We start from the raw sequence: 27,783 nt of genomic DNA, 5'->3' as shown, positions 1-27,783 counted from the left end.
CTGAATTTCTTCCTGATAAATCCTGCTACTCCTACATTGTCTTGAGAGTGGGTGGTATCATTCACTCGGTATGGTCAGAGAGGGAGAGAGAGTCGTTTATGTAAATGCTCCATTTTAATTATATTAGGAGGACGGCCCTATTCTCTGCCCAATAAAAATGGACCAGGGCTGACACCTGGTTATAAACACAGGAAGGATTCCAAAGTAGTAATAGCAAATCGGCAGAAAAAAACCCGACCGGCATCTTCAAGAGACGCAATGACCTCCAGTAAAGTTGAACTGCCAGGAGAGGTGAAGAACGACCCGGCTGCGCTCATGGCATCTCTTCATCTGGTGCCCTCACCGGTACCCAATCCTGAGATCAAGTACACCAAGGTTTGTGAGACTTTTTCATAACTACTTTGAGGAAGATAAAATTGCCTAAACGGGAACTTCGATATTAACACGTTGAATTTGTTGTGACCGAGCGCAAACAAGTCACTGGCCACGAAACGCAACGTGTTGAAAACATTGATATCAGACTCATATTCTGTGAATTTAAACCAAAAGTACCAGTGTTGATTTTCAGGTATTTCGACTTTTAAGTACGGTCCATGATGATGATTAGGAAGCTTGCACATGCATTTGGTAACAAATAGAAAGGTTTGGTTATGGACTAGTTTTACGCAGTCTAATGATGTGCTATTTGCAGTAAATATAACGATTCCCCTTTTTATTCTAATCTAATACAAGTTTTTTTTCCATGTCTGGAATCGGATAAAGTGTGTGAAAGTCCAGATCTGCCTGTTATCTATCCTAGAGAGGTGCATCGATCATGAAAGTTTTCTCGATCTTTATAGCCTATCGTGACAAGTGGACTGTCCATTGAGATTTAATAATCAAATTTTCACTATTTAAGAAGTTTTGCCTTGAGCAGGTTGTCATTATTTATGACTTCAGTTTCATATCGGTGCGCGTTAGAGATCCGCCTCTCTCAAACTCTTTCTGTGTCCTACAGTCCATAGATCAGCATACATCTAAATTATTCATGATTTCATTATGTTCTGGACAAAAAAGTCATAATGTTCATTACTGTGACCACAATAACGACAATATTTGCAACCCATATAATGTCTGATAAGTTTAAAGACATGCTTGTGCTAATGAATACAACCCAGAAGATTTAAAACAGAAACATTGGACAACACAATTTTGGACTTTTTTCAGATGTAATGAAGTTTCAGTACTATTATATTGTGATTTTAATGTAGCCATTTCATATTATGCTCTCGGATAATAAAAAAGAAGTGCTGAATCATCCCATAAAATGATTATAAAAATTTTGTTGGTTAGGTCATCTTAAATTGTGTCGGTTTTGACTGTAATAATTTTATTGCTGTGAGGTGAGAGGATAAAGTCAAAGTGCAGTGCAGGGAAATTATCGCTGTGGTAATGAGAGTAAAGTTCAGTCAGAGCAAGAGCTGGAGACACCTGTGACACACACACACACACACACACTGCAGCTCCTGCTCCTTGTCCTGCTCTCACCGCAAACCTTGTTTCAGAAGCAGATGGGAGTGAGAGAAGGATTCATCCTTAGGAATTTGAATTATCTGGTGTGTGCTGGTTATATGGGTGTGTGTGGGGTTTCAGTTTGGGCATTGGTGATGTGAACTCCCTTCACACCCTTCTCCATCTCACTCTCTCTCTCTCTTCCCACCCCCCTCTCGATTTGGATTTTGTAGTGCCTGGTGCGGCGTAGCACAGGCTCTGATGTAACAGCACAAATATGCCCAATCAATATTATTCTTTCAAATGTAGTCTGTGCAGAGCCAAGTTTTTTATTATTTGTGTAAGTCTAAGGTTAAAGTGTTTTTGCGAAACTCCTTGGAGACTTATTAAGTTGTGTTTTCTGCACTGTTAATGAGCAGTGCTTTATGCCAGAGATCCTGAGTTATGGAAATATCATTAATGGTCGTACTTAACATCTCATTCCTCTATCACTGTCAACCGCTTTTGTAAATTCCAATTATGTAAATAATGCGATTTAGTACATTTATGCACTGAATCACATCCAGTTCTGGCAATTAAAGTAATTAATATCAAGCATGGAGAGGTACTGGCAAATAATTCAGTCAGGTAATGCAATAATCATTACAAAACATATTTTATTTTACTGGTTTGTTGCGAGCATCTGGTTATTAGACACAGTGCCAGTAATATTTTATTATAATAATAAATATGTTGTGCATTACTATTTATAGTATATTATAATTATTTATTTGCTCCCACTTTATATTAAGTGTCTTTAACTATGTACTAACATTTAAATGAATCATTTGATACAGTGCTCTTATTGTGACGTACATGTTTTTACATTGTACTTGTATTTAAAAAATACCTGTATCTGTAATTACACTGTTGACCCATCCCTTACACCTTAAACCTACCCATACCTCCAAACCTGTATCCCACCTCAATAGCAGAAAATGTGTTCTGCAATACAACATGAACATAATAAGTACATTGTACCTAACAGTAGTAGTTAAAGACACCTAATATAAAATGTGACCATTTATTTTATTTATTAGAAGCCTTATTTATAAGATTAGCACTCAATACAATGCATGCTGCAGTTTTTATTTCATTTCTCATGCTAAATACAAATAACCTGAATAGTTTCTCGTATAGTAAAATTGCTACAACGTGGACTTTGTGCTCCCCAGTAAACTTTTCACCCCACCAATTACGTTTGTGCTCATTATGTGACAGTCACTACACCTGCACCAGTGTGTATTTGTTACGGACTTGAGATTAAACACACAGATAGGGAACTTATCTTCCCTCTGCCCTGCCATTGAACATTCACTTACACTGATATTTCTCAAAGTCCTGTTGTTTGGTGTAGACACCTGAGCTTGATACACTTTACAGTCTTACAAAATCTCCTCCTCACTCCAAACAGCGTATGTTTGACTGGTCACGGGAGAGCTAGTCTGGTGAAGGAGTTTCTCTCTCTCTCTCTCTCTCTCTCTCTGTCTGCTGGCCCACTGGGCTGATAATGGCACTAAGGAAGCCGTAAATTTGTCTCTGGTGATGGCTGGTTATTGATGTTTTCTCTTCTTTTTTCTCTACGGTTGGAAGAGCGAAAAGGAAAGGAAAGGTTATGTTGATAGGTGTGTGTATCAGTGTAATTGATTGGGACCCAAGAGCCTTTTGAAAAGAGAGGTGTTGGATTCCAGCAGGCAAAGTGATGATGTGCTCACGCCATTCAGTTATAACACATAAGTGAAGCAGACTCTTGAGATTAAAACCAAGGAAACAGGAGACAGACTATTACTCTCTCGCCTTCTCTTGTGCCGTGCAACTGATAATTGCATATTTGTATGAAATGTGGTTTCAGTTAGTGGTATTTATCAATGATATTCAATAAAAATGTATATGAGTATATGCTTTTCACATAGAATTCTGGGTTTTATAATGAATGTAGTTTAATTTTTCAATGTTGTTCACCCCAAAGTCCGTTCCAAACCTGTATGACTTTATTTTTTCTGTGGAACACAAAAGAAGAATTTTGTAGATGGTTTTCAAGATAAAAAAAAAAAAAAAAATATATATATATATATATATATATATATATATATATATATATATATATATATATATATATATATATATATATATTTCTCGTCCTTATAATAAAAGGTCAGTGGGGTCCAAAACAACATTTGATCAAAAACATCTTGATTTTTCCTAATATCTATAAAATACGAATGAGTAAATGATGATGGAATTTTCCTTATTGGATGGACTATCCCTTTAATATATGTGTGTGTGTGCTTCTAAACTCAGAGCTTTGTGGAGAAAGAGATACTTGATAGCCATTTGTTGGACATGTCTTTATATTTTAAGGGCTTAAGCGTCCAGCCAGGACAGTAGTGTGCGCTGAAGTGAGGACTTTTGTAAGCTAATCTGGGAGACAGCTTGAGTGAATGAGGTAGGCCCCATCAATCCGTCAGTGCATGAGATAGTACAGATGGGAGTCAGGGGGGTTTTCTGCTCTAGAAGCTGTCCAGCAGGGTGTAATATATGGCCGTGTCTCACTGTTAGGGTCAGTGGCCCTGACTTACGAGAGTCTGTCCCATACCTCTGGAGTTTTTCACTTCAAAACCCACCATTTCTTCACATCAAACAGCGCCAAAGTAGAGCATACACTGAGAAGCTTGATTTATTGTAAGCGGCACAGTGAGGACTCTCTCTCTCACACACCCTCTTTTGCTTTGACTTATAATTTTCCCCCTTTCTTACTCTTGATCTTTTCTTCACATCTTCCTCATTGATTATCTTTGGCCTTTGGACTGTTTTTCTCCCTTCTTGGGAACAAAAAGCTTGATTTGTCTCTGTATTATTAGCAATATCATGCCTGTTCTTGCTAATTCCTTTAAGTTAAGCGCAAATATGCTAACAACAAATATATTACATATTTTTTGCTATTAAAAGAGTAATGAAACTTTAGCTGTAACACTTTACAGTATGGTTCAGTTTTGTTAAATGGATAGTTCACCCAAAAATGAAAATTCTGTCATCACCCTCATTTCTCACCATCATGTCTTTCCAAATCTGACTTTCTTCTGTGCAACATAAAAGAAGATATTTTAAGGAAATGTCTAAGTGTTGTTGTTGTTTTTTTTGGCCCTACAATGAAGTCAAAGGTAACCCAAACTGTTTTCAACATTCTTGTATCTTTTTTGTATTTGTGTTAAAGAAAGTCATTCATGTTTAGAAGGATATGAGGATATGTATAAATGATGACAATTTTTTGGTGAACTATCCTATTAACACAGTTAAAGGGTTAGTTCGCCCAAAAATGAAAATTCTGTCATTTATTACTTACCTTCATGTCGTTTCACACCCGTAAGACCTTCGTTAATCTTCGGAATACAAATTAAAATATTTTAGTTGAAATCCGATGGTTCCGTGAGGCGCAATGTCACTTCATCTGTCAAGATCCATAAAGGTACTAAAAACATATTTAAATCAGTTCATGTGAGTACAGTGGCTCAATATTAATATTATAAAGCGACGAGAATACTTTTGGTGCGGCAAAAAAACAAAATAACGACTTATTTAGTAATGGCCGATTTCAAAACACTGCTTCAGAAAGCATCGGAGCACAGATGAATCAGTGTGTCGAATCTGCTGTTCGGAGCGCCAAAGTCACGTGATTGCAGCAGTTTGGCGGTTTGACCCGCGATCCGATTCATGATTCGATACACTGATTCATTTGTGATCTGAATCTTCCTGAAGCAGTGTTTTGAAATCGGTCATCACTAAATAAGTCGTTATTTTGTTTTTTTGCCGCACCAAAAGTATTCTAGTCGCTTTATAATATTAATATTGAGCCACTGTACTCACATGAACTGATTTAAATATGTTTTTAGTACCTTTATGGATCTTGACAGAGGAAGTGTCATTGCTCCCTATGGAGGCCTCACTGAGCTATCGGACTTCAACTAAAATATCTTAATTTGTGTTCTGAAGATTAACGAAGGTTTTACAGGTGTGAAACGACATGAGGGTAAGTAATAAATGACAGAATTTTCATTTTTGGGTGAACTAACCCTTTAATGTTAGTTAAATATCACAACTGAACAAGCATTTATTAATCTAGGTTGTATAATAAATATGTCGATGCATAATGTTAATTAATATACTAAATAAATATAATATGCTATTGTTCATCAGTAATTCATATTTGTTAATTTATACAACTTTAAAGGGTTAGTTCACCCAAAAATTTAAATTTTGTCTCACCCTCATGTCATTCCAAACCTGTAAGACCTTTGTTCATCATCAGAACACAAATTAAGATATTTTTGATAAAATCCTAGAGGTTTTTTTTTTTATCCCCAATAGAAAGCAATGTAATTACCATCATTCAAGATCCATAAAAGTACTAAAGACATCGTTAAAACAGTCGTGATTGCAGTGGTTCAACCTTAATGTTATGAAGCGACGAGAATACTTTTGTGTGCAAAAACAAAACAAAAATAGAGACTTTATTCAACAATATCTTCTCCTCTGTGTCATTCTCTTACACTGTTTAAGTTCAGTTCTTCCAGGTTCTACATCAGAACGCTGGCTCAGTATTGGCCGATGCTGTTCACATGAGCAGCACGACGCCTGCGTGTGATGCTGACGCAGGAGCCGGCCAATAATGAGTCGCCGTTCTGACGTAGAACCTGAAAGCGCTGAGCGTAAACAACGTAAGAGAGTGACACAGAGGAGAAGATATTGTTGAATAAAGAAGTTATTTTTGTTTTGTTTTTTTGCACATAAAATCGTCACTTCATAAACTTAAGGTTGAACCACCGTAGTCATGTGGACAATTTTAACGATGTCTTTAGTACCTTTCTGGACCTTGAAAGTGGTGGTTAAATTTCTGTCTATGGAGGGGTCAGAGAGCTCTCGGATTTCATCAAAAATATCTTAATTTGTGTTCCAAAGATGAACAAAGGTCTTACAGGTTTGGAACGACATGAGGGTGAGTAATTTAATGACAGAATTTTCATTTTTTGGTTGAACTAACCCTTTAAGGACATTTTAAAAATGTATATGGAGAAATCAACATTAACCAAGATTAATAAATAAATTCTTAAAATATTGTTGAATGTTAGTTCATGATACCTAATGCATTAACTAATGTTAATAAATTGAAACTTATTGTAAAGTTTTATCACATTATGCTTACATATTTATACTTTTAGTATGTAATGCTTAGCTTGATAGTAGTGGTGTCCCTGTGAACCTGCACTGTAGGCTATGTTTTTCACAATCTCACTTATGGTAATTCCAATGAACTGTTACAGAAATGAGGGGGAGAGAGAGAGAGAGAGCAAGCATGACATGCAGCCTCACTCCCATGTCTTAAGCTCCCTCTTCTCCTGTCCCTGAAGAAAACATCCTGCATCAGGTATATTTTGCATGCAGGAACCAGCATGGGATACTGGTTGATAGTTTGCTGGTCCCAAGCATGGTAAGCAGGAGTGATGATGAACCTGTTACACCAGCTCAGTTTTGCTTGAGAACAGCATGACTATGCCGGTCCACCAACAGCTCTAACCAACATGAAATTCATGCTGGTTTATGCTGGATTTTTCAGCAGTAATTATCAACATCTTGAAGTGTGTCCAGTTACAGAGTGAAAGTGAGCTGCTCTGGAAAGGATATGAAACTTCCTGTGCAGACAAGACCCGGGCTGCAGGTGCCCTGTTCGAAACCGTCTGGCTCTGGAATCCATGAAAACACAGATAAAGTGCACATATAAAAAAGAATCTTTTTACAATGGCCAAGAAATGTTTGCCATTAAATATCTCTCATGTGTCTGAGCCATTAGAAGGTGCTGGCGGCCAAACAGATGTTTCACTGGCTGTAGCGTGAGCTTTGGCATCCTCCGTCCCCGTTCCTGCTCCGCTTCCTCCTGCAGTTGTGCGAAGCCTCCAGAGAGCTTGCCGGGGCAGATGAGAAACGGATCAGCGTTCTACAACTGCTAGAGTCATTCGAGGCACCCCCCAAAACATGCTCTTCTCTAGCTCTAGCTCTCCCAGAGGAACAAAGTCGACCTCCTGCTTTTGCGGGCGATAACCCTCTTTCCTGTGTGAATAATGCTGGTGATAAAAATCTCAGCAATAAGGAGTATAAGCCTAGTGATGCTGTCATCGTGTGCTGTGGGTCGCTCTTCCACAATCTGTTTATGATAGGCACCGCATATCTCGCCATCTAATTAGCTTTGCAGACGAGCGCAGTCAGCACCGTGAGACTGACAGCTTGAATAAAAAACACGGAGTGATTCTAAATGTTTGCAGATGTCTTGTGCTGCGGCCTGCACGTAAAATCTCAACCTATGCGCACTCTGTCCGCTTTCGAAACGGCCCGTAGTACAATGTGTAAGCGCAGGATGAACTGGCAGCGCTTCTCTTTCTGTTTGTGTACTGCATCAAGTGGCTGTTTTGTTTACAAGATAATACATTTTCTGGCCCCCTGCTGTTGTAAACAAAATCTAGTTGTCACAGCTTGGCGGTTAGTTTTTCAGGCTCAAGTTTGAAACTTCTTCCAGCACTCTGCCTCAAACAAACAGTATTTTCAGCTGAAGATAGTTGATGAGAAATTAAGTTACTCATTTAAAAACATGCATGAGTTTTGCACTATTGCAGTGATGATCAAGCCTTGTAAAGCTCAGCTATGTAGTAATAATTTCCTAATATAACCAGTATCCCGAGACCTCTCACTAGGAATTGTTAAACTTTAATTCAGCAGCAGCTGATCTTATAGGTGTTTGATAATTGAATATAGTTGTTTATAGACTGTTCGTTGACCATGTTTACACTTGAGTCAGGTTTGTCCATATTTAGCAATGCTATAATGGATTTTTTTTTTGTTTTAAGATTTTATTAAAGACTGTGTTGTGGTCACTTCATAAGGACAAATATGGACCATAATTGTAACTCCACCGAAATTTATGTATTGGCTTATCATAAAGGTTAACGTAATTTGACTAAAATCAACATAAAAAGCAAAAAAAAAAAAGTCATTTTAACCTATATAAATCTATAACAAGTAAAAAGCATCTTTTTTTGCAAGTAAGAATACAAGTGTTCCATTTCAATAGTAAAGTGCGAATTCCCTGAAATAATGCTTAAGTATACTAATGAAGTACAATTACTCAAGCTCTTTACAGCCTCACTGAAACCTCCAGCAGGGTTACGGCAAAGAAGCGGTGATCAATATGAATTTTTGCACTTTTGCACTTGCGTTCTTATCCCTTTTCTTTAATCAAAGCCAAAGTATAAAGAAAGCTTGAGAGTTGATTTACTGAACCGGCCTGTCGCTCTTTATCAACTTTCTCAATGGGAAGAGACAAAAGTCCGAGAGCCCCCAGAGCTCAGGGAAGACTGGGCCAAATGGCCTCTAATGGTCGCCTTTTTCTAGTCGTGATTTAGATGGTGGCCCAGTCCACTGCTCTCCCAGCATTCCCCTCTCCTCCATTCCGGGGTGCCGTAAGTGTGGGGTTACGAAGAGCATAAAGCTACCCACCGTCTGCATTCTTCCCTGGCCCACTGGCCTGTCACAGTCTGCCCCTGATTTAAGGCATTCCACTACAGTGGCCTCTATAAATTTTAAAACTAATTCGCTCCTCTACGGGGCTTTCTGTTTTTGTAACAGGCCCTCGGCTCGACGAGGCCTCTGACACTTTTATGAAGTGCTCCAAATGAGAGTCAGATTAAAGGTGGCCTCCTTAATGCAAGAGGCCTGTGAGGAGCGAGCGAGAGAGGGAGGGAGAGAGAGAAAAAAGAGTCTGAAGTAAATGTATCGGAGAGGAATCAGCATGGTACAGACTGATACCTACCCTGTCCAGGAGTGATTTATTCATGCCAATTTTAGGGGAGACTGAGGCAGCTTGATCCGCCTCCAACTTGGAGCAGCATTTTATACCTGTTCTAAAGTAAACACGCCTCATGGTTTACAGCCAATTAAATTGTACTTAAGCCTGTAAGTTTACATTAGTAAACATGTTGGTGAGTTTGAGGAGGCCCAGGGCTGCGGTTCACTTTCAACCAGACGTCTTCCTCTACGCAGATGACAGGAAGAGTAAATTTGTACATGCAGATGCTTTAACACCTTATCTGTCACAGTTTTGTTCTACAAGCAGCAACTTTTTGCTTCAAATGAACATGTGAAACTGTGAAATCACACTTACCTTTTATGTACGCTGTGTCCTTTAAAAACTGTTTGTGCGCGTAAAGAAAGATGTATTTTTCTTTTCTTCTTTATCGAGCTTGAAAAATCCATCTTTTGGAATCTGAGGCGGTTGTTTTACGGGCCGCTTCTTTTAACGCATCACCAGAGCCAGAGTGCGGCCCGTGTTTTTATGATATCGTAAACGAGCAGTGATGTTGTGAAACGTGTGTCTGTGTGTATCTCTGTGTTTGTGTATGCGCACTTGTATCTGTGTGCACATTTGTGTGTGTTGTGTGTCTGATAGGGATTTATCTCTTCTTTCCCCTTTCCCCCACCTCTTTCTGTCTGGTTGCTGGATCACTCCCAAGAGAGTGATATTGGGCAGCCCTGCAATAGCACACGGTTCCCAGAGATTCCTCTCACACCACAACCATGAAACACACAGAGGGAGAAAGACTGTTTCTTTTAATTCTGTGCATCGTCATGAAGTTAAACTAACTCACTGTAACGAGTCTAAAGATGCACATTTTATGGATGGTTGATGTAGTGAGATCCAGACGGACAAGCGATGGTTATGTCAGAGATCAAATTTGAATCAGGAATAACACGTGTATTAAGTAAAAATGTGTAATTATAACGACAACAAATGAATTACGTAAACATGGGAATTGTAATAGCAAATTTAAACAAATACGATCCATCTAATTTTAATAGTTTTTAAAATCCAAGGTATTGTTGGCCTATCTAACAGATGAAGATCGTGAAGATCATTGTATAGAGAAAGTAGGACCCAAACAATGTAAGATATTTGCAGAATGAAAGGAGAGGTGAAGTGAAGAGCAAAGAAAATATATGCAGGAAAACTTAAATCCTCCTAAATTTGTGTTTTGGTCTGATAAGAAAAGTTCAAACAGACTTATTCATTATGACATAGTAACAAAATAGGTCAGCATGATCCGTCAGATGCTACGGTTGCGAAGATAGATGAAAACAGATAGACGAGGTGTGGTTTTGACACCTTTAAGACCTTTAAAAGGATATTGCATATCTCGTATATCTCGAATATTGCAGATCTCATGTCTGCAGCAATGGAAACAGACATGTTTTGATACGTAGGTACATAACATAATCAATTTCGATGGAAAATACACCCACTTGATCTTACAGCACACCAAAAGCTCTTACATTTGGAAATAATCAAACACATCAGAGCATATAGTAAAAAAAAATATAAATGATTAAAGAAATCAATAATATGCAAAAGTATATATAATGCAACATAAGGAATGAATACATAGCAATGACTAGAATTCATAAAAAATAGATTAATAGGATTCATAAAAAGGAATAAATAATAAAAGAAATAAACTAAAGACATTAATCAAAAGAATACATTTGAAAATTAATAATTTTGCATACACCAATGGCGTTTGACATTATCTGCATTAAAACGATTAATTCTCTTGCTAACAGTTGTCTTGGTTTGTGACATCAATTTTAAGCAATGGTGGATGAAGTACACAAATCATGTACATGAGTAAAAGTATGTATTTTTCAGTTAAAAATTAAGTAAATATACTGCTCAATGGAACGTTGTTTATTTTTTACAGTTTTATATGCTACTTATACTGCTTTTAATACATATCTGAGGAAAGAGGGGTAGTAGACATGAAAACAGAATAGAGCTTATATAGGTTATAACGACAATACTAAAATTTGGCATTTAGTAACTTATTTTCACAGCATCAGTTAAAACCTCTGTGCACTCAGCCTTTGAAGATTGTATAATTCCCAGTTCTTGGCATGTTTTGAGTTGGACATGAATAATTCAGTGAGTTACCTGGAGACTTGCTCCAACTAGTGCAATTTGTGAACCAATTTAATAGGTTCATCATAAAAATTATCTCAAAAAGAATAATTTGTTCAAGATTTCTTCAGTTTGAACTAATGAGTGACATTATATGTGTGTATATATGTATGTGTATATATATATATATATATATATATATGTTTTTTTTTTTATGTTTATGCTTTGTTACTGTTCACAATTGATTTTAAGTTACTCTGTATTATGACACACTTTCACCTTGTTCTTTAAAAAGTGGCCTTGCTGTTGTGAAAACTAAACAGTATCTTTCTCTTCTTTCCCTGTAGATTTTTATTAATAACGAATGGCATGATTCTGTGAGCGGTAAGGTCTTCCCCACATACAACCCGTCTACAGGGGAGAAAATCTGCGATGTCCAGGAAGCAGATAAGGTCTGTGTGTGTATGTGTATGTATGTGTGTGTGACATGAATCCTCATATTTAAAATAGCTTTAAAAACATGCTAGTGCAGTGTAGGGAGATAGAATGTACAGTTTTTACAGTATAAAAACCATTACGCCTATGGAATGTCCCCACAAATCACAAAAACAAACCTGTGTGTGTGTGTGTGTGTGTGTGTGTGTGTGTGTGTGTGTGTGTGTGTGTGTGTGTGTGATTTTGTAGTGTGTTTGTCAGCAAAGTGTGCATTTGGTAATTGGTCAAACCATTGCCAGAAACAGGTTTGGCACAATTGCTCTGCTGGACGACATTTAGTCGTCCAGCACCGCTATTGTGCTTCTCACTTTCAGCCTTCACTCAGCATGAATAAGCATCCAGAATTGAAAGAGAGGGAGGGAAGGGGCTGTAGTTCACTCTAATGTGGTTAAGCAAGCTAGAGGCTGTAGTTCCTCTCTGTAAATCAGGCAGAAAGTGTGGAAAACTAGAATGGATACAGGAAACAGAGACCCCCTGAACGTGCAACTGGGGAAGTCATTGAGACTCATCCGGAATGAATGGATTTCATTTGTCCCAGAGGTGGACAAACACCTGTTTACAGGATAAGGTTATATCATTAAGTGCTCTCCACTCTCTCTCTCTTTCTCTCTCCTCTTGTTTCTATCTCTCTCTCTGTTTGGTTGCCTTTCTTTTAGGCTGATGTGGACAAAGCCGTGCAGGCTGCGCGTTCGGCCTTCTCCCTGGGTTCAGTATGGAGGAAGATGGATGCATCTGAACGTGGGAAGTTGTTGTTCAAACTGGCTGACCTAGTGGAAAGAGACAGTGCCTACCTTGCTGTGAGTATTCAATTAAATTCAATTCACATTTATTTGTATAGCGCTTTTCACGATACATATCGTTTCAAATCAGCTTTACAGAGAATGCATGTCAACATTACAATTTACAGTTAGCAAATAATGTAATAATTTAGGCAATTCTAAATTATAGAATTCTACTCCATCTAACTCTTGCCACACCCAAAAATTAAGCCTCAAACCAAATATATTATTAATATATTATACATTTAGGTTCAATCAGGTTCAACATTAGTTAATGCATTCAGTATCATGAACAATAATGAGCAATACTTTTACAGCATTTATTTGTCTAGGTTAATGTTCATTTCTGCATGTTCTAATATATATTTAACATTTAAAGTTGTATAAATGAACATTAGGTAATGTATTATGAACAACAATGAATTCAAAATAAACAATAGTGTGTTTACAAAAATTAACTTTAAGATAAATTAATAAATGCTCTTAAAAATGGTTAGTTCATGATACCCTATTTAACATTAACTTATAATAACAAATTGTACGTTTTGGTAAAAAAAGTTTTAAATAAATAAAATTAAATAAAATGTTACAATTTTTTTATTGTTTTGTTTGATTGTTTTGAAGTGGGTTTCCTAAACACTCCCCCATCTGTCATTGGTCATCAAACAGGTAGTCCCGCCCCACTGGCAGAGATCCACATTTAATTTTTTTCTGATTGATTAACAAGTGTGTTTTATATATATATAAAACTGTCATAAGATACATTTGATTTCTCAGGACACCTATTCCAATGATATCCATCAGGATGAGACTGATATCTGATAATTGATTCCAAAAGTTCTGCTCAACTACAACCAAAATGTCTGACCCATGCTCTCTTGTTGACATCAGTCCTGACTCCCTCATAACCATCACCTTCACTCACGAACCAGTGGTCTTCTGGGCAGAGTTAAAACAAGTCTCATTCTAGTCAGTGCCAGTTTTCGGTGAGTGAGAATCAGATTTAACGGGACAGAGCCATCTGAGCAGACAAAGACGCTCACAACAATAAGCAAGTGTCTAATGAGTGGGCCTGTCTGTCTGCCTCAAGCTTATTGAAGCTTCATGGCAGGAGCTGTAGGAGTTGTTGTTTTTCTAACCATTTTGATTTGCTTTGCAAATGTCTGAAACCCATGATGATGACAACACCGAGTTGGGACACATGACCTTTGGGTGCTAACGATCACTTAGGTTAGGAGCAAAACGTAAAAGAGAGGTATTGTTCAATGCCATGACGTGCTTTTATCTCCGGCGTTCTTCCGCCATGGACATCTGCTTTTACTTCCCACTCACGGAGATGTGTCTGAGACAGATTCAGAAACAAAAGCGCTATGCTTGTCTTCGTGCGTGCAGCTCTCTAGAGCACGCCGTGGCCATATTGGATAAATCTCTTACATGTTACAGTTTAGACATTGTCTTAAATGGACTGAAACAACAGATTTTCTCCATCCAGCTCTGAAGAAGTGTCAGAGTGAATTGCTTTGAAAGAGAAATGCGATGTCCATGTGGTTACGATCACTCTTTATATCAATCTAATCCCACGTCGATAAGAAATCATGGCTGGCTGACACAGAGATAACAAAGTCAGGTCTCTGGTGATGGCTATATGAGTATCATGTTTTCCTAGGGGAGCAGATGTAAGTGTGTGCTTTAGATATGCTTAGTCTGAATGCAGCATGGGGGGTGTCAGGTTTAATTCCTATGAACGATTTTTCATCACACGCCCACACTCTCATCTGCCTTCTCTCCTCCCAGACCCTGGAGTCTCTGGACAGCGGGAAACCTTTCCTCCCCTCCTTCTTTGTGGACCTTCAGGGAACCATTAAAACTCTCCGATATTTCGCTGGATGGGCAGATAAGATCCACGGTTCCACAATTCCGACTGGTAAGCTGACGCTCATCCTGTCATAAAACGAAAAGAATTAGACAGAATGTAAATTATGGGGAAATTTTAGGGGGTGGGGGGTCTGACCACCCTAATTAAGGCCTGAAGCCCCCCAACAAAAGAAAATTGAAAAGTGTATTCTTGTTACATATTCACAGACTGGGTCTTTCAGCATTTCAGTAACCACAAAAGTTGGATACAAAGATTCACCTCACAGTAAACTGGTGCTTACAAACATAAACAACGTAAACAAAATGTAAACAAATCAGTGGGCCGCTAGAGCTCTTTTTGTTAGGATGTATTAAAGGATGAAACAGAGAAAATATTAACACTTTATTATAGATCTCTAAACATATCACTTAAATATTAAACAAAAAATACTTTCTTTTAATGAAAGAATCCAGAAAATATTCCACAAAAATATTATACAGCCCAACTGTTTTCAACATTGATCATAAGAAATGTTTCTTGAATAGCATATTAGAATGATTTCTGAAGGATCATGTGACACTGAAGACTGGAGATAAATTCTGCTTTGCCATCACTTGCATTTTCAAATATATTAAAATACAATTACATATTTTTAATTGTAATAATATTTCACAATAATAGTGTTTTTACTGTATTTTTGATCAAATAATTGCAGCCCTGGTGAGCATAAGAGACTTCTTTCAAAAACATTAAAGAAATCTTACGGTAGTGTATATTAGTTTAGCATATTGGTGTAAGGTACATTATATATCCAAAATTGTATAAACTGTTTGATTATGAAAACCGGAGACACAGCAACGCAGCAGCAGACATTTCGGTGAGCGTGGAGGATACAGACGCACTGGACTGGAAACTGTCATTATGTGAATGCAGCCCAGACCTTTAGGTGCAGGCCCATCCTAGACATTTTAGGAAGTTTAACCTTGAGCGGATTGAGCGCAGCTTTAAGTTGGGGTAGAGCTGTGTTTTCTCTGAGGCCTGCAGGAGATGTTGTGGGGTTATGGAGGTGCACTGAGGGTAAACAGACGAGGTCCCGTAACAGTTATAAATCTGAGTGCTAATGGCCGCCCTCCTGTGGAGCGCTGCCATCGGTGGAGCACAGTGACAGCTACGGGGCCGAGGGGCACTACGGGGCACGGGGGGGGCACTGGGGGTCTGTTCTGGCTAATTTAGTTGTTTGAAAGGAACGCAGCAGGGAGCCTGGAGACTACGGGACAGCAGCAGACTTGCAGCTCTGATGTCACGGTGCAGCCATTAGTGTGCAAATATGTGTGTGTGTGTGTGTGTGTGTGCACGGGGGAGATTGTGGAGCCGCCCTTCAGGGCGCCCCTGTCACATGGGCCACATGGGTTAGAGGGAAGCAAGAGAGGTGTCCGCCGTCGGGCGTCCGCGTAATTATTGTGCATTCCAACACTGTCTGTCGCCACCGCTTTCTGATTGGCTCGTGCTCGAATATTTCCGCATATGCTGTTCTATATGATGCACACAATTTAGTCGCTCTTGTATTTGATAATGTCTCTGTCATATTCACTCTCTCATCTTACACAAACAAGCACCCATGCTGCTGCATGCTGTTATGATACGATTTTCACAGCAGGAGAAATAAAAATGAAGAATGGAAGGGAAAAGAACTGTAAATCCCCCTGTCAGCGCTGGAGCTCAGCACTGGGCCTTTGTTGTGTTGCTAAACCAAACTTGCATAGTGGGAACTCACAGTGATTTGCTTTATTTCATTTCCAATCTCATCCGTAATAGAATTACAACACAAACAAACAGAATTTGTGTTTTTGGCCTTCTCTTATCTGGCCACCAAGTGAGATGAATCACTGGCATGCCTCTCGTCCAGATGCGTTACGCCAACTGCATGTTTCCACAGCGAGGGATGAAGTGATTGCACTCTTTTCCATGTTGCTGTAAGACAAAAACAGGGTCTTCTGTAGACTGTCATAGTATCTAAAGCTCTTTTGACTGAAAACTAGTATGATCCTTCCTACTGTATCTTCTGCTCTGACACCAGTGATCTTAAAAACATCCATGTGCAATATAAAATGTCATTTATCTTCACCTTTCAATTTCATTTCAACAGTCTTGATGTATTGTCTAAGCATTAGTATAAAGTGTATCTGACACCATTTTACCCCTTGCTGACTAATATTCTGGTTCCTTTTGTTCTTTCTGTCACACAGATGGGGAATATTTCACACTTACTAGGCATGAGCCCATCGGAGTGTGTGGACAGATCGTTCCTGTGAGTATTTTGGATTTTCCTTAATATATTTCCTTAATTGGGAGTTATTAGTGAGGGATGACAGGCTTGTTGAGGTTTTGGTATAGTGGTTTAGGTTTAGTTCTCAATCATCCGGTGAAATGACAGGCTTCTCTTCTCTTTGATGTTCTTCTACAACCATTTAGCTCACTTAAATCCTGCCTCTTATTTACAGTCGACTGCAAGCTTCCTTTTAGATCTGCCTCCATCCAATTAACAACTGATGGTCACAACAAGTCCCTGCCCGTCACTTTTTCTTTTTCTGTAATTTGTTTCTCTCAGATGTACATCACAATACACGCAGAAGATAAGATCTGTCGCTATTTCCATTAAATCTTTACTTTAAAATATATTGCACAGTCTACAAACATATAGTGGCAAAAGAAGTCATGGCCAGTGCCAGTGAGGCAGAAAAAGGAATTGAGAAATAATGAAATAGAAAGGCAGGGCTGAGTGGGAGGCATACTTGAAGGACAGAAATAGAAACGGGGAAGCAGAAAACATAGATTGTAAAGATAAAGTCTGTGCTTAGACTTGAGAAATGACAGCGCACACCAAATATTCCCACTAAATTCTGGTCCGTCTACCAGGTCATTGAGCATTGTAGGAGATTGACAGGAAAAAAGTTACAAAGCTAAATTGATACAGAAGTTGTGCAACTCTGTATAGAAAAATTTGGTTTCCAAATGAGTGCAGGATTTTGAAATCATTAGTGAAGGAGTTATGGTCTGAAGAAACAAAGATATGAGGTTGTCTGAACGAGCTCCCACAGTAAGTTCCTGACCTATGTCTGTACAGTGGAACTTCCCCCTGGTGATGACAGCATGGAAATTGGGGCCAGCGCTGAGCTGCGGGAACACTGTTGTCCTGAAACCTGCTGAGCAGACGCCTCTCACCTGCCTCTACATCGCTGCTCTAATCAAAGAGGTACAGCAAAATGATTTTATTTTGAATAAATGGATAAAACATTATGACATCTGTCAGTCTTTTCTGACCATAATAGAGCAGTAAAATGATCAAAGTGATACAAAAGCAACATCAACACACATTCATGCAAATAAGTGATATTTCATCATTCGTTTCTCACTGCACTCAGACCTTTGTTGTTCTGCCTCTCCTTTTCTCTGGGATTAAGAGGCCGACTTTCTCCTCTTCCTTTTGATGTTCTGTCCATCCTGTCTTCCACAGGGCCTGTAGGGAGGTTGGGGTGGGTCTGGATTCCCCCTCCACGGCCTGTGGTGTTCTTGGCTCAGCTCTCATCTAAAGCTTTTTCCTCTCATACTGTTTTCACAGGCTGGGTTTCCACCGGGAGTCGTCAATATTTTGCCAGGCTACGGGCCAACCGCGGGAGCCGCGATCGCTTCGCACATGGGCATAGACAAAGTGGCGTTCACAGGATCGACTGAGGTAATTTTCCTGCCAAACAATGGAAGAATCACACCCTCTTCCATCATCCTCTTTTGTGCCTCTTGATGTGGACACGCAGTCTTGTGGTCTTCATTAAGGCATCTGTGAAGTCCATAGGGTGCCACATTTTAGGCATTTTAATCCATGTGGCAAAGTGTACACTTGACAGAGGCATTTGGGACCACTGGGGTGAGCAAAAATGATACATTTAGGGGTACAACAGCTTGTCACTAGGGCACCCAGACAGCAACATACTGTGGCCCAGATCTGGCCCACATCTGGTACATGTGGATTACACGCAGATCAGATCTGGGCCGACACTATGTTGCTGTCAGGGCAGCACTCTTAAAGGGACAACTCTGTACCTTATTTAACCCTTAAAGGTTCATAGTTCAAAGTTGTCCCTTTAGCCCACTTGTACTGCCCCAGTGACAAGCTGTTGTACCCTTAAAGGTACAATTTTGAAGGCTTAGTGTGTTTATACTGCTGGTGACTATAATGAGAAGTCTGAGGAAGTTGCATTTATAGGGGGACTGTCTGATCTCTTACTTCACGCTCTCACAACAAGGAATGCTTAGCGGACCACCTGGCTCTCCAAAATCATTTCTAATAAACAGGTTTTAGGTGGATGTGGGAGTGAGATGTTAATCCACAGGTGGTCTGTCATAAGAACAGAACAGAAACAAGAAATGGACACCATGCCCCTAACTTGATTTGTACCGTTAATGCCGTGCCAGTCTGGTTGGGTTCATTTACACTTTATAAGTGTCCTGTGCATACTGTATAATGACTACCCTTTCTATTGAGTTCTATGCATCAGACATTAGACCATTACATTGTGGGCCCTGGAGGAAGAATGACTCTTTGAAGCCAGCTGTATAAATTTAATAGAAAGCCAGGGACTGAAAATAGGCACCATGTTAGGCACAGAGAATTTACTGCTTGAAAATAGGCCTCGTTGACAGTGGCATAACTCTGCTGTGACAGCGTATTTTAAACAGTGATTATTTCTAGCTACACTTGCCTCGCTGGTAAGAAGCCTTAAGCTCTTTATTCAATTACAGCATGTCATAAATCGAAATATTTCAGTGTATGTTTTGATCTGTTCCTACACATGTAGCATGTGTTTTGTTATTAATTGAAGTGAATTTGGTGATGTTTAGAGTAGATAGAGCTAAGGCTTATTAGCTTGACCAGAAAAGTGAGTTTGTTTACATGCCCAGTTATAATCGAGCTACAGCGGGGTTTTTTGCATAATGGAGCTACAGTTTTCATCCAAGTATACATGAATATTTGGATTACTATGTTGCAAATTACTTGTCTTTTGAAAAAAAAGCACACAGTGGTGAGGTCACGTGTTGTTGGATTAACATGGATACATGCTGGATCTGGAGCTGCAATCTAGGTCTATTAGTCTGGCTTTGCAAAAACCAGACTGGATTTCAGTCAATTTCAAGACATTTTAAAAAAGATGATTTCTTTTGTTTTAGTCTGAATGAAATTGAACTTTTAAAGTGCATATACACTACCGTTCAAACGTTTGGGGTCAGTATTTATTCAAAGAAATTAATACTTTTATTCAGCAAGGATGCATTAAATTGATCGAAAGTAAAAGTAAATACATTTATAATGTTACAAAAAAATAAATGCTGTTCTTTTGAACATTCTTTTCATCAAAGAATCCTCAACAGTTTTCAACACTGATAAAAGAAATATTTCTTGATCATCAAATCAGCCTATTGGAATGATTTCTGAAGGATCATGTGACACTGAAAACTGGAGCAATGGCAGCTGAAAATTCAGCTTTGCCATCACGGGAATAAATGACATTACAAAATAGATCATATTTCACAGTATTACTGTTTTTATTGTGTTTTTGAACAAATGAATGCATCCTGAATGAGCATGAGAAACTTCTTTTAAAAATATTAAAAACCCTTTCCAACCTCAAGCTTTTGAACAGTACAGTGTAAATGTACTTAGTGTTTATCTTCATTGTTAAAGAAACAGAGAATCGTGTTTATGGGCCTGTGTGTGGACACACGACTCCTCTCACTGATAGGATGTTGTTTCCACAGAAAACAAACTAAGCTTGTGCCCTTGAAAAGCACTTGTTGTAATGCAACAGATGTTTCTTTTTGTGGGAAATGACAGTTAAGTCATTTCCCAGTTCTCTGTTATTTAGATGACTGCGATGAGTATTTCTTTCTTTTAAAACAAAATGTTATTGATAAAACAAGAATGCGATGACTGAGACTTGGAACGAAACATCAACAAGCTACACAAATCCTCAAATGAGTGTAGCGTCTTTCTGAAAACTGTCCCAACCCACTCATCTTCACCCACACTTCCACTGACTGACTTTCACAGGAAACTCATCACCATACACCCCACCCTCTCGCCCTTCCTCTTCACTTGCAGCGGCCACACAGGGTTTCGCTCCTCTCCTCGCGTCAGCACTGCTGCTGTGGGTGTTGCTGGGCTCTGATCTGGACTTGATTAGGCAGCCGAGATCTCTCATGCTGTGCGTGTGTGTACATACACAGACTCTGAGTCATTTTAGCCGTCTGTGTATAAGGGAGGACTGGACCAGGGGTGGGGGGACAAAGGAGCATCTCCCCAAGGGAGTGAAGGATTCTGGTGTGTTATGAGCAGCCCGTTGCTGCTATTTGTGAAGTCTAGCCCCTTTGTGACAAGTGTACAGTGTAATTTCTTAAATCAAGTATATTTCATTATGTTTTATATGAATCAAAAAGCACCTTGAATCACATTTTAAAAAGTATTATATACAAAATAATGGTCATACCTGCGGTCAAACTAGGAGTAACTATCTAAACAAAGCGGCACTAGTAACTTAAAGGGATAGTTCACCCAAAAATGAAAATTTGATGTTTATCTGCTTACCCCCAGCGCATCCAAGATGAAGGTGACTTTGTTTCTTCAGGAGAACACAAATGATGATTTTTAACTGCAACCGTTGCCGTCTGTCAGTCAAATAATGCTAGCGGATGGGAACTTCCCATCGTGACGACACATTGATGTCCTAAGACACGAAACGATCGGTTTGTGCGAGAAACCGAACAGTATTTATATCATTTTTTAACTCTAATACACCACTATGTCCAACTGCGTTCAGCACTCGTTTAGTAAGGTCTGATCGCGCTCTGACAACGGCAGTGATGTCTCGCGCTTATACTTCAATGAGTGCGAGACATCACTGCCGCTGTCAGAGCGCAATCAGACCTTACTAAACGAGTGCTGAACGCAGTTGGACATAGTGGTGTTTTAGAGGTAAAAAAATGATATAAATACTGTTCGGTTTATCGTAAAATCCAATCCTTTCGTGTCTTAGGACATCAATGTGTCGTCACGAGCCACAGGGTTTAATTTGGACTTGTCTATGCAAGTTTTATTTACTCTTATAGTAGAAGTTCCCATTCAATAGCATTATTTGACTGACAGACGGCAACGGTTGGAGTTAAAAATCATCATTTGTGTTCTACTGAAGAAACAAAGTCACCTACATCTTGGATGCGCTGGGGGTAAGCAGATAAACATCACATTTTCATTTCTGGGTGAACTATTCCTTTAACTTTTTTGACAGTAACTCAGCAAGTTTTTTTTTTTTTACTCCAGTTAGTGCAACCAAGCACTACATCATTTTCTTTTTCTTTTTCATGTCTGAGCTGAGGTAATCAAACACACTCTTGCTCAAATGTGGCATTGGAAAGTCAGATTCATTCTAATGAATCAAGTGACCTAAGCGATTCTTTCTTTTATATGTGACTTCATTCTAGTAAATTAGTTTGTCCTAAGCGATTCTCTCCTTTATATATGGCATTGGAAAGTGTGATTCATTCTAGTGAATTGGTTAATTCATATGATTTTCTCCCTTATATGTGTCATGGGAAAATCGAATTCATTCTAGTGAATCATTTAGTTGAGATGATTCTTGTAAATGAACTGATTTGAGTTCCTACATGGCAATTTAAATCCGTTTTCAGTTTTTTCACTTCAAATCAGTCACATATTTGAATTTAGTGTAAAATTATCAGTTCAAGTTTGATGTTCATTCATTCAATTCAGTTTAATTATGAACTACATTCTAATAATAGATAGTTATACACTACTGTTCAAAAGTTTTTTTAAATAAATTAATAATTCTATTTAGTAAGGATGCATTAAATTGATCAAAAATTACAGTAAAGACATGTTACAAAAGATTTTCAAATAAATATCTTGGAGCTTGAAAACTAAAATAGCTTCCCCAAAACTGACAACAACACTTACATACGTTTAGTATCGGTTAGAGGTAGGCATTGACGTTCGTGCAAAGAGCCCAGCTTCCATTTTTCCACTGAGCGAGAGTGTCAGAGGGAATTGAGGAAGATTGTTTTCCCTCCGTCTTCTCCCCTCTCCCCTTCTCTTTCCGCTATCTGATGGAAAACAGACAGAAAAAATATTCAGTGTCAGTAAGTATGTTTTGCGGAAAGGAAAAATGTACAAATGTTTGTTTATGGTTAGGAGTGCTCTAAAGCGCTGAGCTGGCTGTGAAGATTGAGACAGCCTTTCTCTCTCTCAGACACAAACACACAGAATAGAATAGTTGGAAAAGAATAGTTTAATGTGAGCATAATGTTCTCTGAGAGGTGAAGCAACGCCACGGCCGGCAGCTGTGCGATGTCTGCAGTGCTTACAAGGGCCTGAACAGCATGTAAGATGAGACCCAGTCTAATCTGAAACTTTATGTGAAGAAAAGTGTGAAACTCAGTTTGGATGTGGATAGATTGAGGGAAGAGCTGCAAACAACATGGAATTATGAAACAGTAGACTTCTGTTAAAAAGAAACGTGCTCCTCGAGTTCAGAGAAACCAAAAACAGACCAATAATCACACATACATATGCTTTCATTTATGCACTAACAAAGCCAATAAATGCATTTTAAGGGTCTTGTTTCACTGTTATTTTGTGACTCCAAACAGCGTTGAGCATCCTACACAAACCTGCGGTCAGCTTTTCCTGTTCTCGATTAACCAGCAGATACTGTTGCGTGTAGGACATTCCATTCTCTTTGGCTGCCACCGTGAGCGCTAATATACATTTAAGATGTGAGCCGAAGCTCAGGGGCCTGATAATGGTGCTGGCTGTCTTGTCAAAGGGAGCCTCCTCATGCAGCAGGATTTATTAATGACAGCATCCCACTGATGTTGAGATTTAGTAAAGCTCCTCTGTGGCGTCCCAGTGATTAAAGCAGCTCTCCTCTCTCTCCACAGGTAGGCAAGCTGATCCAAGAAGCAGCAGGAAAGAGCAATCTGAAGAGAGTCACGCTAGAGCTCGGGGGAAAGAGTCCCAACATCATTTTTGCAGATGCCGATTGTAAGTATTCAGACACTGTTTTACGGCCGCCCTCCTGTTGTCCCGCTGCAACAGTTTGTGCACAGGTGCTACCCCAGAGACCTTCTCTGTCACTTCACATCAAAGACCTTCAGGGATCTTTTAGAGCTGCATCTGGGCAAAAAAAAATTGAGCGTCTTATGTTTCGGAGAGGCCCATGTACAAGCAAATGAGCTTATCTCACTTCCTAAACTCCTGGTCCTTAGTATCTCTGAGTAGCCCACCAAACCTCGGCGTAAGCCTGAGCTTTAAATGTTTTGAGCAGCCGTGAGCACGACCCCCCGTAAATCAGCCGAATGGACCCTGCCCGGACCCATCACACCACAGCCGTAAATCTGCCTGCTCCATTAACCCTTCAAAAGCCACAGCCTGCCAGTCCACCCTTTTCCCAGGTGTCCATTATCTCTCACAGATGCACATACTCACAAGTATGTATGCATAATCATCAGACACACCAGAAGAACAAGAGAGAAACTTGTTACAGCTGCTTAACTTTAGTCTATTAATAAAAGACTTATTGGAATGTAGGAATACATTCCAGATTTATTCATCACCTGTTGCTTGGGCTATATATATATATATATATATATATATTTTACTGTTTTACATAATCCTGCTTATGCAATGATGCTTATGCACCATGTATAGTGCATTGCTGGCAGATGTTCAATAATGTGTTTTCTCTCTCTCTCACTCAGTTGAGCTGGCAGTCGAACAGGCCCACCAGGGTGTTTTCTTCAACAATGGTCAGTGCTGCACCGCTGGCTCTCGTGTCTTTGTGGAGGAGCCCATTTATGATGAGTTTGTGCGAAGGAGTGTTGAGAGGGCTCGGAGAAGGACAGTGGGAAATCCCTTTGACCCAACCACTGAGCAGGGACCTCAGGTAAGACCTAATTAATTGCCTAAAACAATAAAAAGATAGAAAATAGATTATAAATAAATAATATATACTACTGTTCAAAAGTTTGAGGTCAATAAGATTTTTTTTTCTTCATATTTTATTCTGCAAGGATGCATTGAATTGATCAAAAGTGACATTAAAGACATTTATATGTTAAAAGATTTCTGTTTCAAATAAATGCTATTCTTTTGATAATCCTGAAAATAATGTATCACAGTTTCCACAAAAATATTAAGCAGCACAACTGTTTTCAACATTGATATTAAGAAATGTTTCTTGAGCACCAAATCAGCATATTAGAATGATTTCTGAAGGATCATGTGACACTGAAAACTGGAGTAATGATGCTGAAGATTCAGCTTTACCATTGCAGAATTAAATTACATTCTAAAATATATTACAGTAGAAAAAGGAAGATTTTTTTTTTTTACAATATTACCTCAAATAGAAAATGACAGCAAAATCTACAAGTTCCATCAGAATTTAAACAAAAAGCATACAATGAAACATGAACAATCAAACAAGACAATAATTCCATATGATCACAGTAAAAAAGGACACAGTATTCAGTAGTTCATCATCTCTGTTTGATTGTGTCAGGTGAGTGCGGAGCAGCAGAGACGCGTCCTGGAGCTGATTCAGAGCGGCATCACTGAGGGAGCTAAACTGGAGTGTGGCGGTAAAGCTCCTCCTTCTAAAGGCTTCTTTGTAGAGCCAACAGTCTTCTCTGATGTACAGGACCACATGCGCATTGCCAAGGAGGAGGTAAGCTTTCTTGATCTCAGAATAATACATCTAAATTGAAATGTTTAAATACAGAGTATTATAATAAAAAACATATTTTTGTAGATATTTGGGCCAGTTCAGCAGATCATGAAGTTTAAAACAATTGAAGAAGTGATTGAGAGAGCCAACAATACAGAATATGGTCTGGCAGCAGCAGTCTTCACCAGAGACCTCAACAAGGCCATGACTGTCTCTGCAGCTATGCAGGCCGGCACTGTCTGGTAAGAGTTATATCATATCACAAGATCCTTACACAAAATAGAAAGCTACACAAACGCCATCCACTTGTTTTGTTTGGGTCCCTAATATTATTGGTTTATGTGCAGTCACATTTATCTTAAGTTTTATGGGCGAAATCCAGTCATTTAAATGAGGGCGAAAGATTTCCCCAATATTTTGCAGAAATTTCGACAATGTGACCATAACTTTAAGCATGGGAGGAAAAAACTAGATTAAAAAGTTTGAAGACAAACTTTAAGTTGGCTTGAAAAAGCCTAGCTAGAAAGTTTGAAGTAGTTTTAAAAGTTTGAAGTTTGAAAGTTTGAAGTTTGAAAGTTTTAGCTTAGTAGTTTAGATAGATAGATAGATCGTTGGGTCGTTGCTAGGGTGTTGCTATGCGGTTGCTAGGGAACTCGGGGTGGTTGCTATACGGTTGCTAGGGTACTCTGGGTGGTTGCTAAGGTGTTGCTATGTAGTTGCTAGGGTACTCGGGGTGGTTTCTAGGGTGTTGCTATGTGGTTGCTAGGGTATTCTGAGTGGTTGCTAAGGTGTTGCTATGCAGTTGCTAAGTTGTTTTGGGTGGTTGCTATGAGATAGATAGATCATATTAGATATTGATAGATAGATAGATAGATAGATAGATAGATAGATAGGTTTATGAGTTTCAATGGATTAGAAATAATACATAGAATGGCACTTGAGTCTAATTGAGTTTGAGTCTAATGGGCTTCCGTAGTTTAAATTTGAATTTGAACGTCTTGGCTCATTTGAACATTCCGTCAATGAAAGTCAATGGGATTTTTCCGAGATTTAATAGTCATTTTTAGGAAAACCGTAAGTCGGATCAGTTAGAAAAGATATAGCACACTAAGTCAGAACAGTCTGAAGGTCTGACCCGAGTTTGGAGTATGTAGTGTTAAAGCTCTAGGAGGAGTTAGAGTTGGAAATTTTATTCTCAGAAGAAAATAGCATAACAGTAAGTTGGCTTTTTCAAGCCAACTTAATGATAGATTCACAGAACAGAATGTAATATCGTGAAATCACTAAGATTGTGAAATGTATTTTTTGTTGTACAGGATTAACTGTTATAATGCCCTGACGTGCCAGTGTCCTTTTGGAGGATTCAAAATGTCCGGCAATGGTCGTGAACTGTAAGTGCATTTATAACATAATGACTGTGTTTTCTATACATTCTTGTTTACACTGACAGCGTTGTTCTCTTTTTTCCAGAGGTGAGATCGGACTGAAAGAGTATACAGAGGTGAAAACCATTACGATGAAGATGTCAGGGAAGCACTCTTAAAGCACAAACATGTACGTTCCTAGCAGCGTGAAGTCTTCCTCTGAGGTTAACCACTAGCCATTATCCTTTGGTTGTCTATAGTGGTAAAATACCACACACAGTAATCACCCATCACTTCTGCATCGGAGCATCTCTTCTGCTACATCACGAACTACCCTTCATCTCCATCCCACGTCCGCTCGCAGCTCCACGTCCACCGCCACCATTAACTGCCTACACCCATTCCAGCTGTGTCCTCCCTTCGCCGGCTCCACTAACCATACTAAAGCACTCGGAGTCACGGTGAAGGAGGGCTACGCTTTTGACCACTGCACCAGCAGCGTGCAGACACTAACAGACTGCGACCGCTCTCTCTGATGATCTCCTACGTCGAGTGTTTTTACACCCTGGCTAAGGGAGGTCTGTTGTGTCCGAGGGGTGTCATTCTCAAACCTCATAATTAACTTACCTTTCCACTGGGTAGAAATCTAGTAGGCATATTTGTTTTTACTAAGACCACTGAAGCTCTCGGAAAAAAGAAGTTTTCGTTGAATGAGTATTAATTCTAAAATTTGTGTAATTGCCTTATGTGTTTATTTTTTCATTTTATTGTTTGATTGTTTTTGCAATGTATAACTTTGTCGATGTCTTGACCAATGTAAACAAAAATGATTTACCTCAAAAAAGAAAGCAAAATCAGTGGTGTGTATTTTTGACAAATGATGCCCATTTATTGTTAGGTTTAAAGAATTATGTACTATGAATATAGAAGTTAAGATATAGAGTAATTTCTTCATTAAAATGTTTTACTCAAA

The 27,783-nt window shown here is 38.9% G+C and overlaps 1 protein-coding gene across 1 annotated transcript; it reads left to right on the top strand.

Annotated features, from left to right (window-relative positions):
- Positions 1-49: 49 nt before the first annotated feature.
- On the top strand, positions 50-27,783 carry aldh1a2 (aldehyde dehydrogenase 1 family, member A2). The gene is made up of 13 exons (XM_048184314.1): positions 50-375; positions 11,872-11,976; positions 12,676-12,816; positions 14,593-14,722; positions 16,900-16,961; positions 17,778-17,906; positions 18,273-18,386; positions 23,660-23,762; positions 24,479-24,663; positions 25,282-25,446; positions 25,531-25,688; positions 26,763-26,837; positions 26,917-27,783. The coding sequence occupies exons 1-13, from the start codon at positions 259-261 to the stop codon at positions 26,987-26,989; spliced, it is 1,557 nt and encodes a 518-aa protein (XP_048040271.1). The 5' UTR covers positions 50-258; the 3' UTR covers positions 26,990-27,783.

The sequence above is a fragment of the Megalobrama amblycephala genome, linkage group LG3 (assembly GCF_018812025.1).
Source record: "Megalobrama amblycephala isolate DHTTF-2021 linkage group LG3, ASM1881202v1, whole genome shotgun sequence".
In the NCBI taxonomy this organism is placed as follows: Eukaryota; Metazoa; Chordata; class Actinopteri; order Cypriniformes; family Xenocyprididae; genus Megalobrama; species Megalobrama amblycephala.
The sequence above is the reverse complement of the archived record's forward strand: the minus strand, read 5'-3'. Positions and strand labels throughout refer to the sequence as shown.

What these genes read in the sequence shown, in the direction of transcription:
- aldh1a2 (XM_048184314.1), top strand. Translation starts at nt 259, where the DNA reads ATGACCTCCAGTAAAGTTGAACTGCCAGGAGAGGTGAAGAACGACCCG. An exon ending in CTGAGATCAAGTACACCAAG is followed by an intron (nt 376 to 11,871) that starts GTTTGTGAGACT and finishes CTTTCCCTGTAG; the next exon opens with ATTTTTATTAATAACGAATG. An exon ending in CATTTTTGCAGATGCCGATT is followed by an intron (nt 23,763 to 24,478) that starts GTAAGTATTCAG and finishes TCTCTCACTCAG; the next exon opens with TTGAGCTGGCAGTCGAACAG.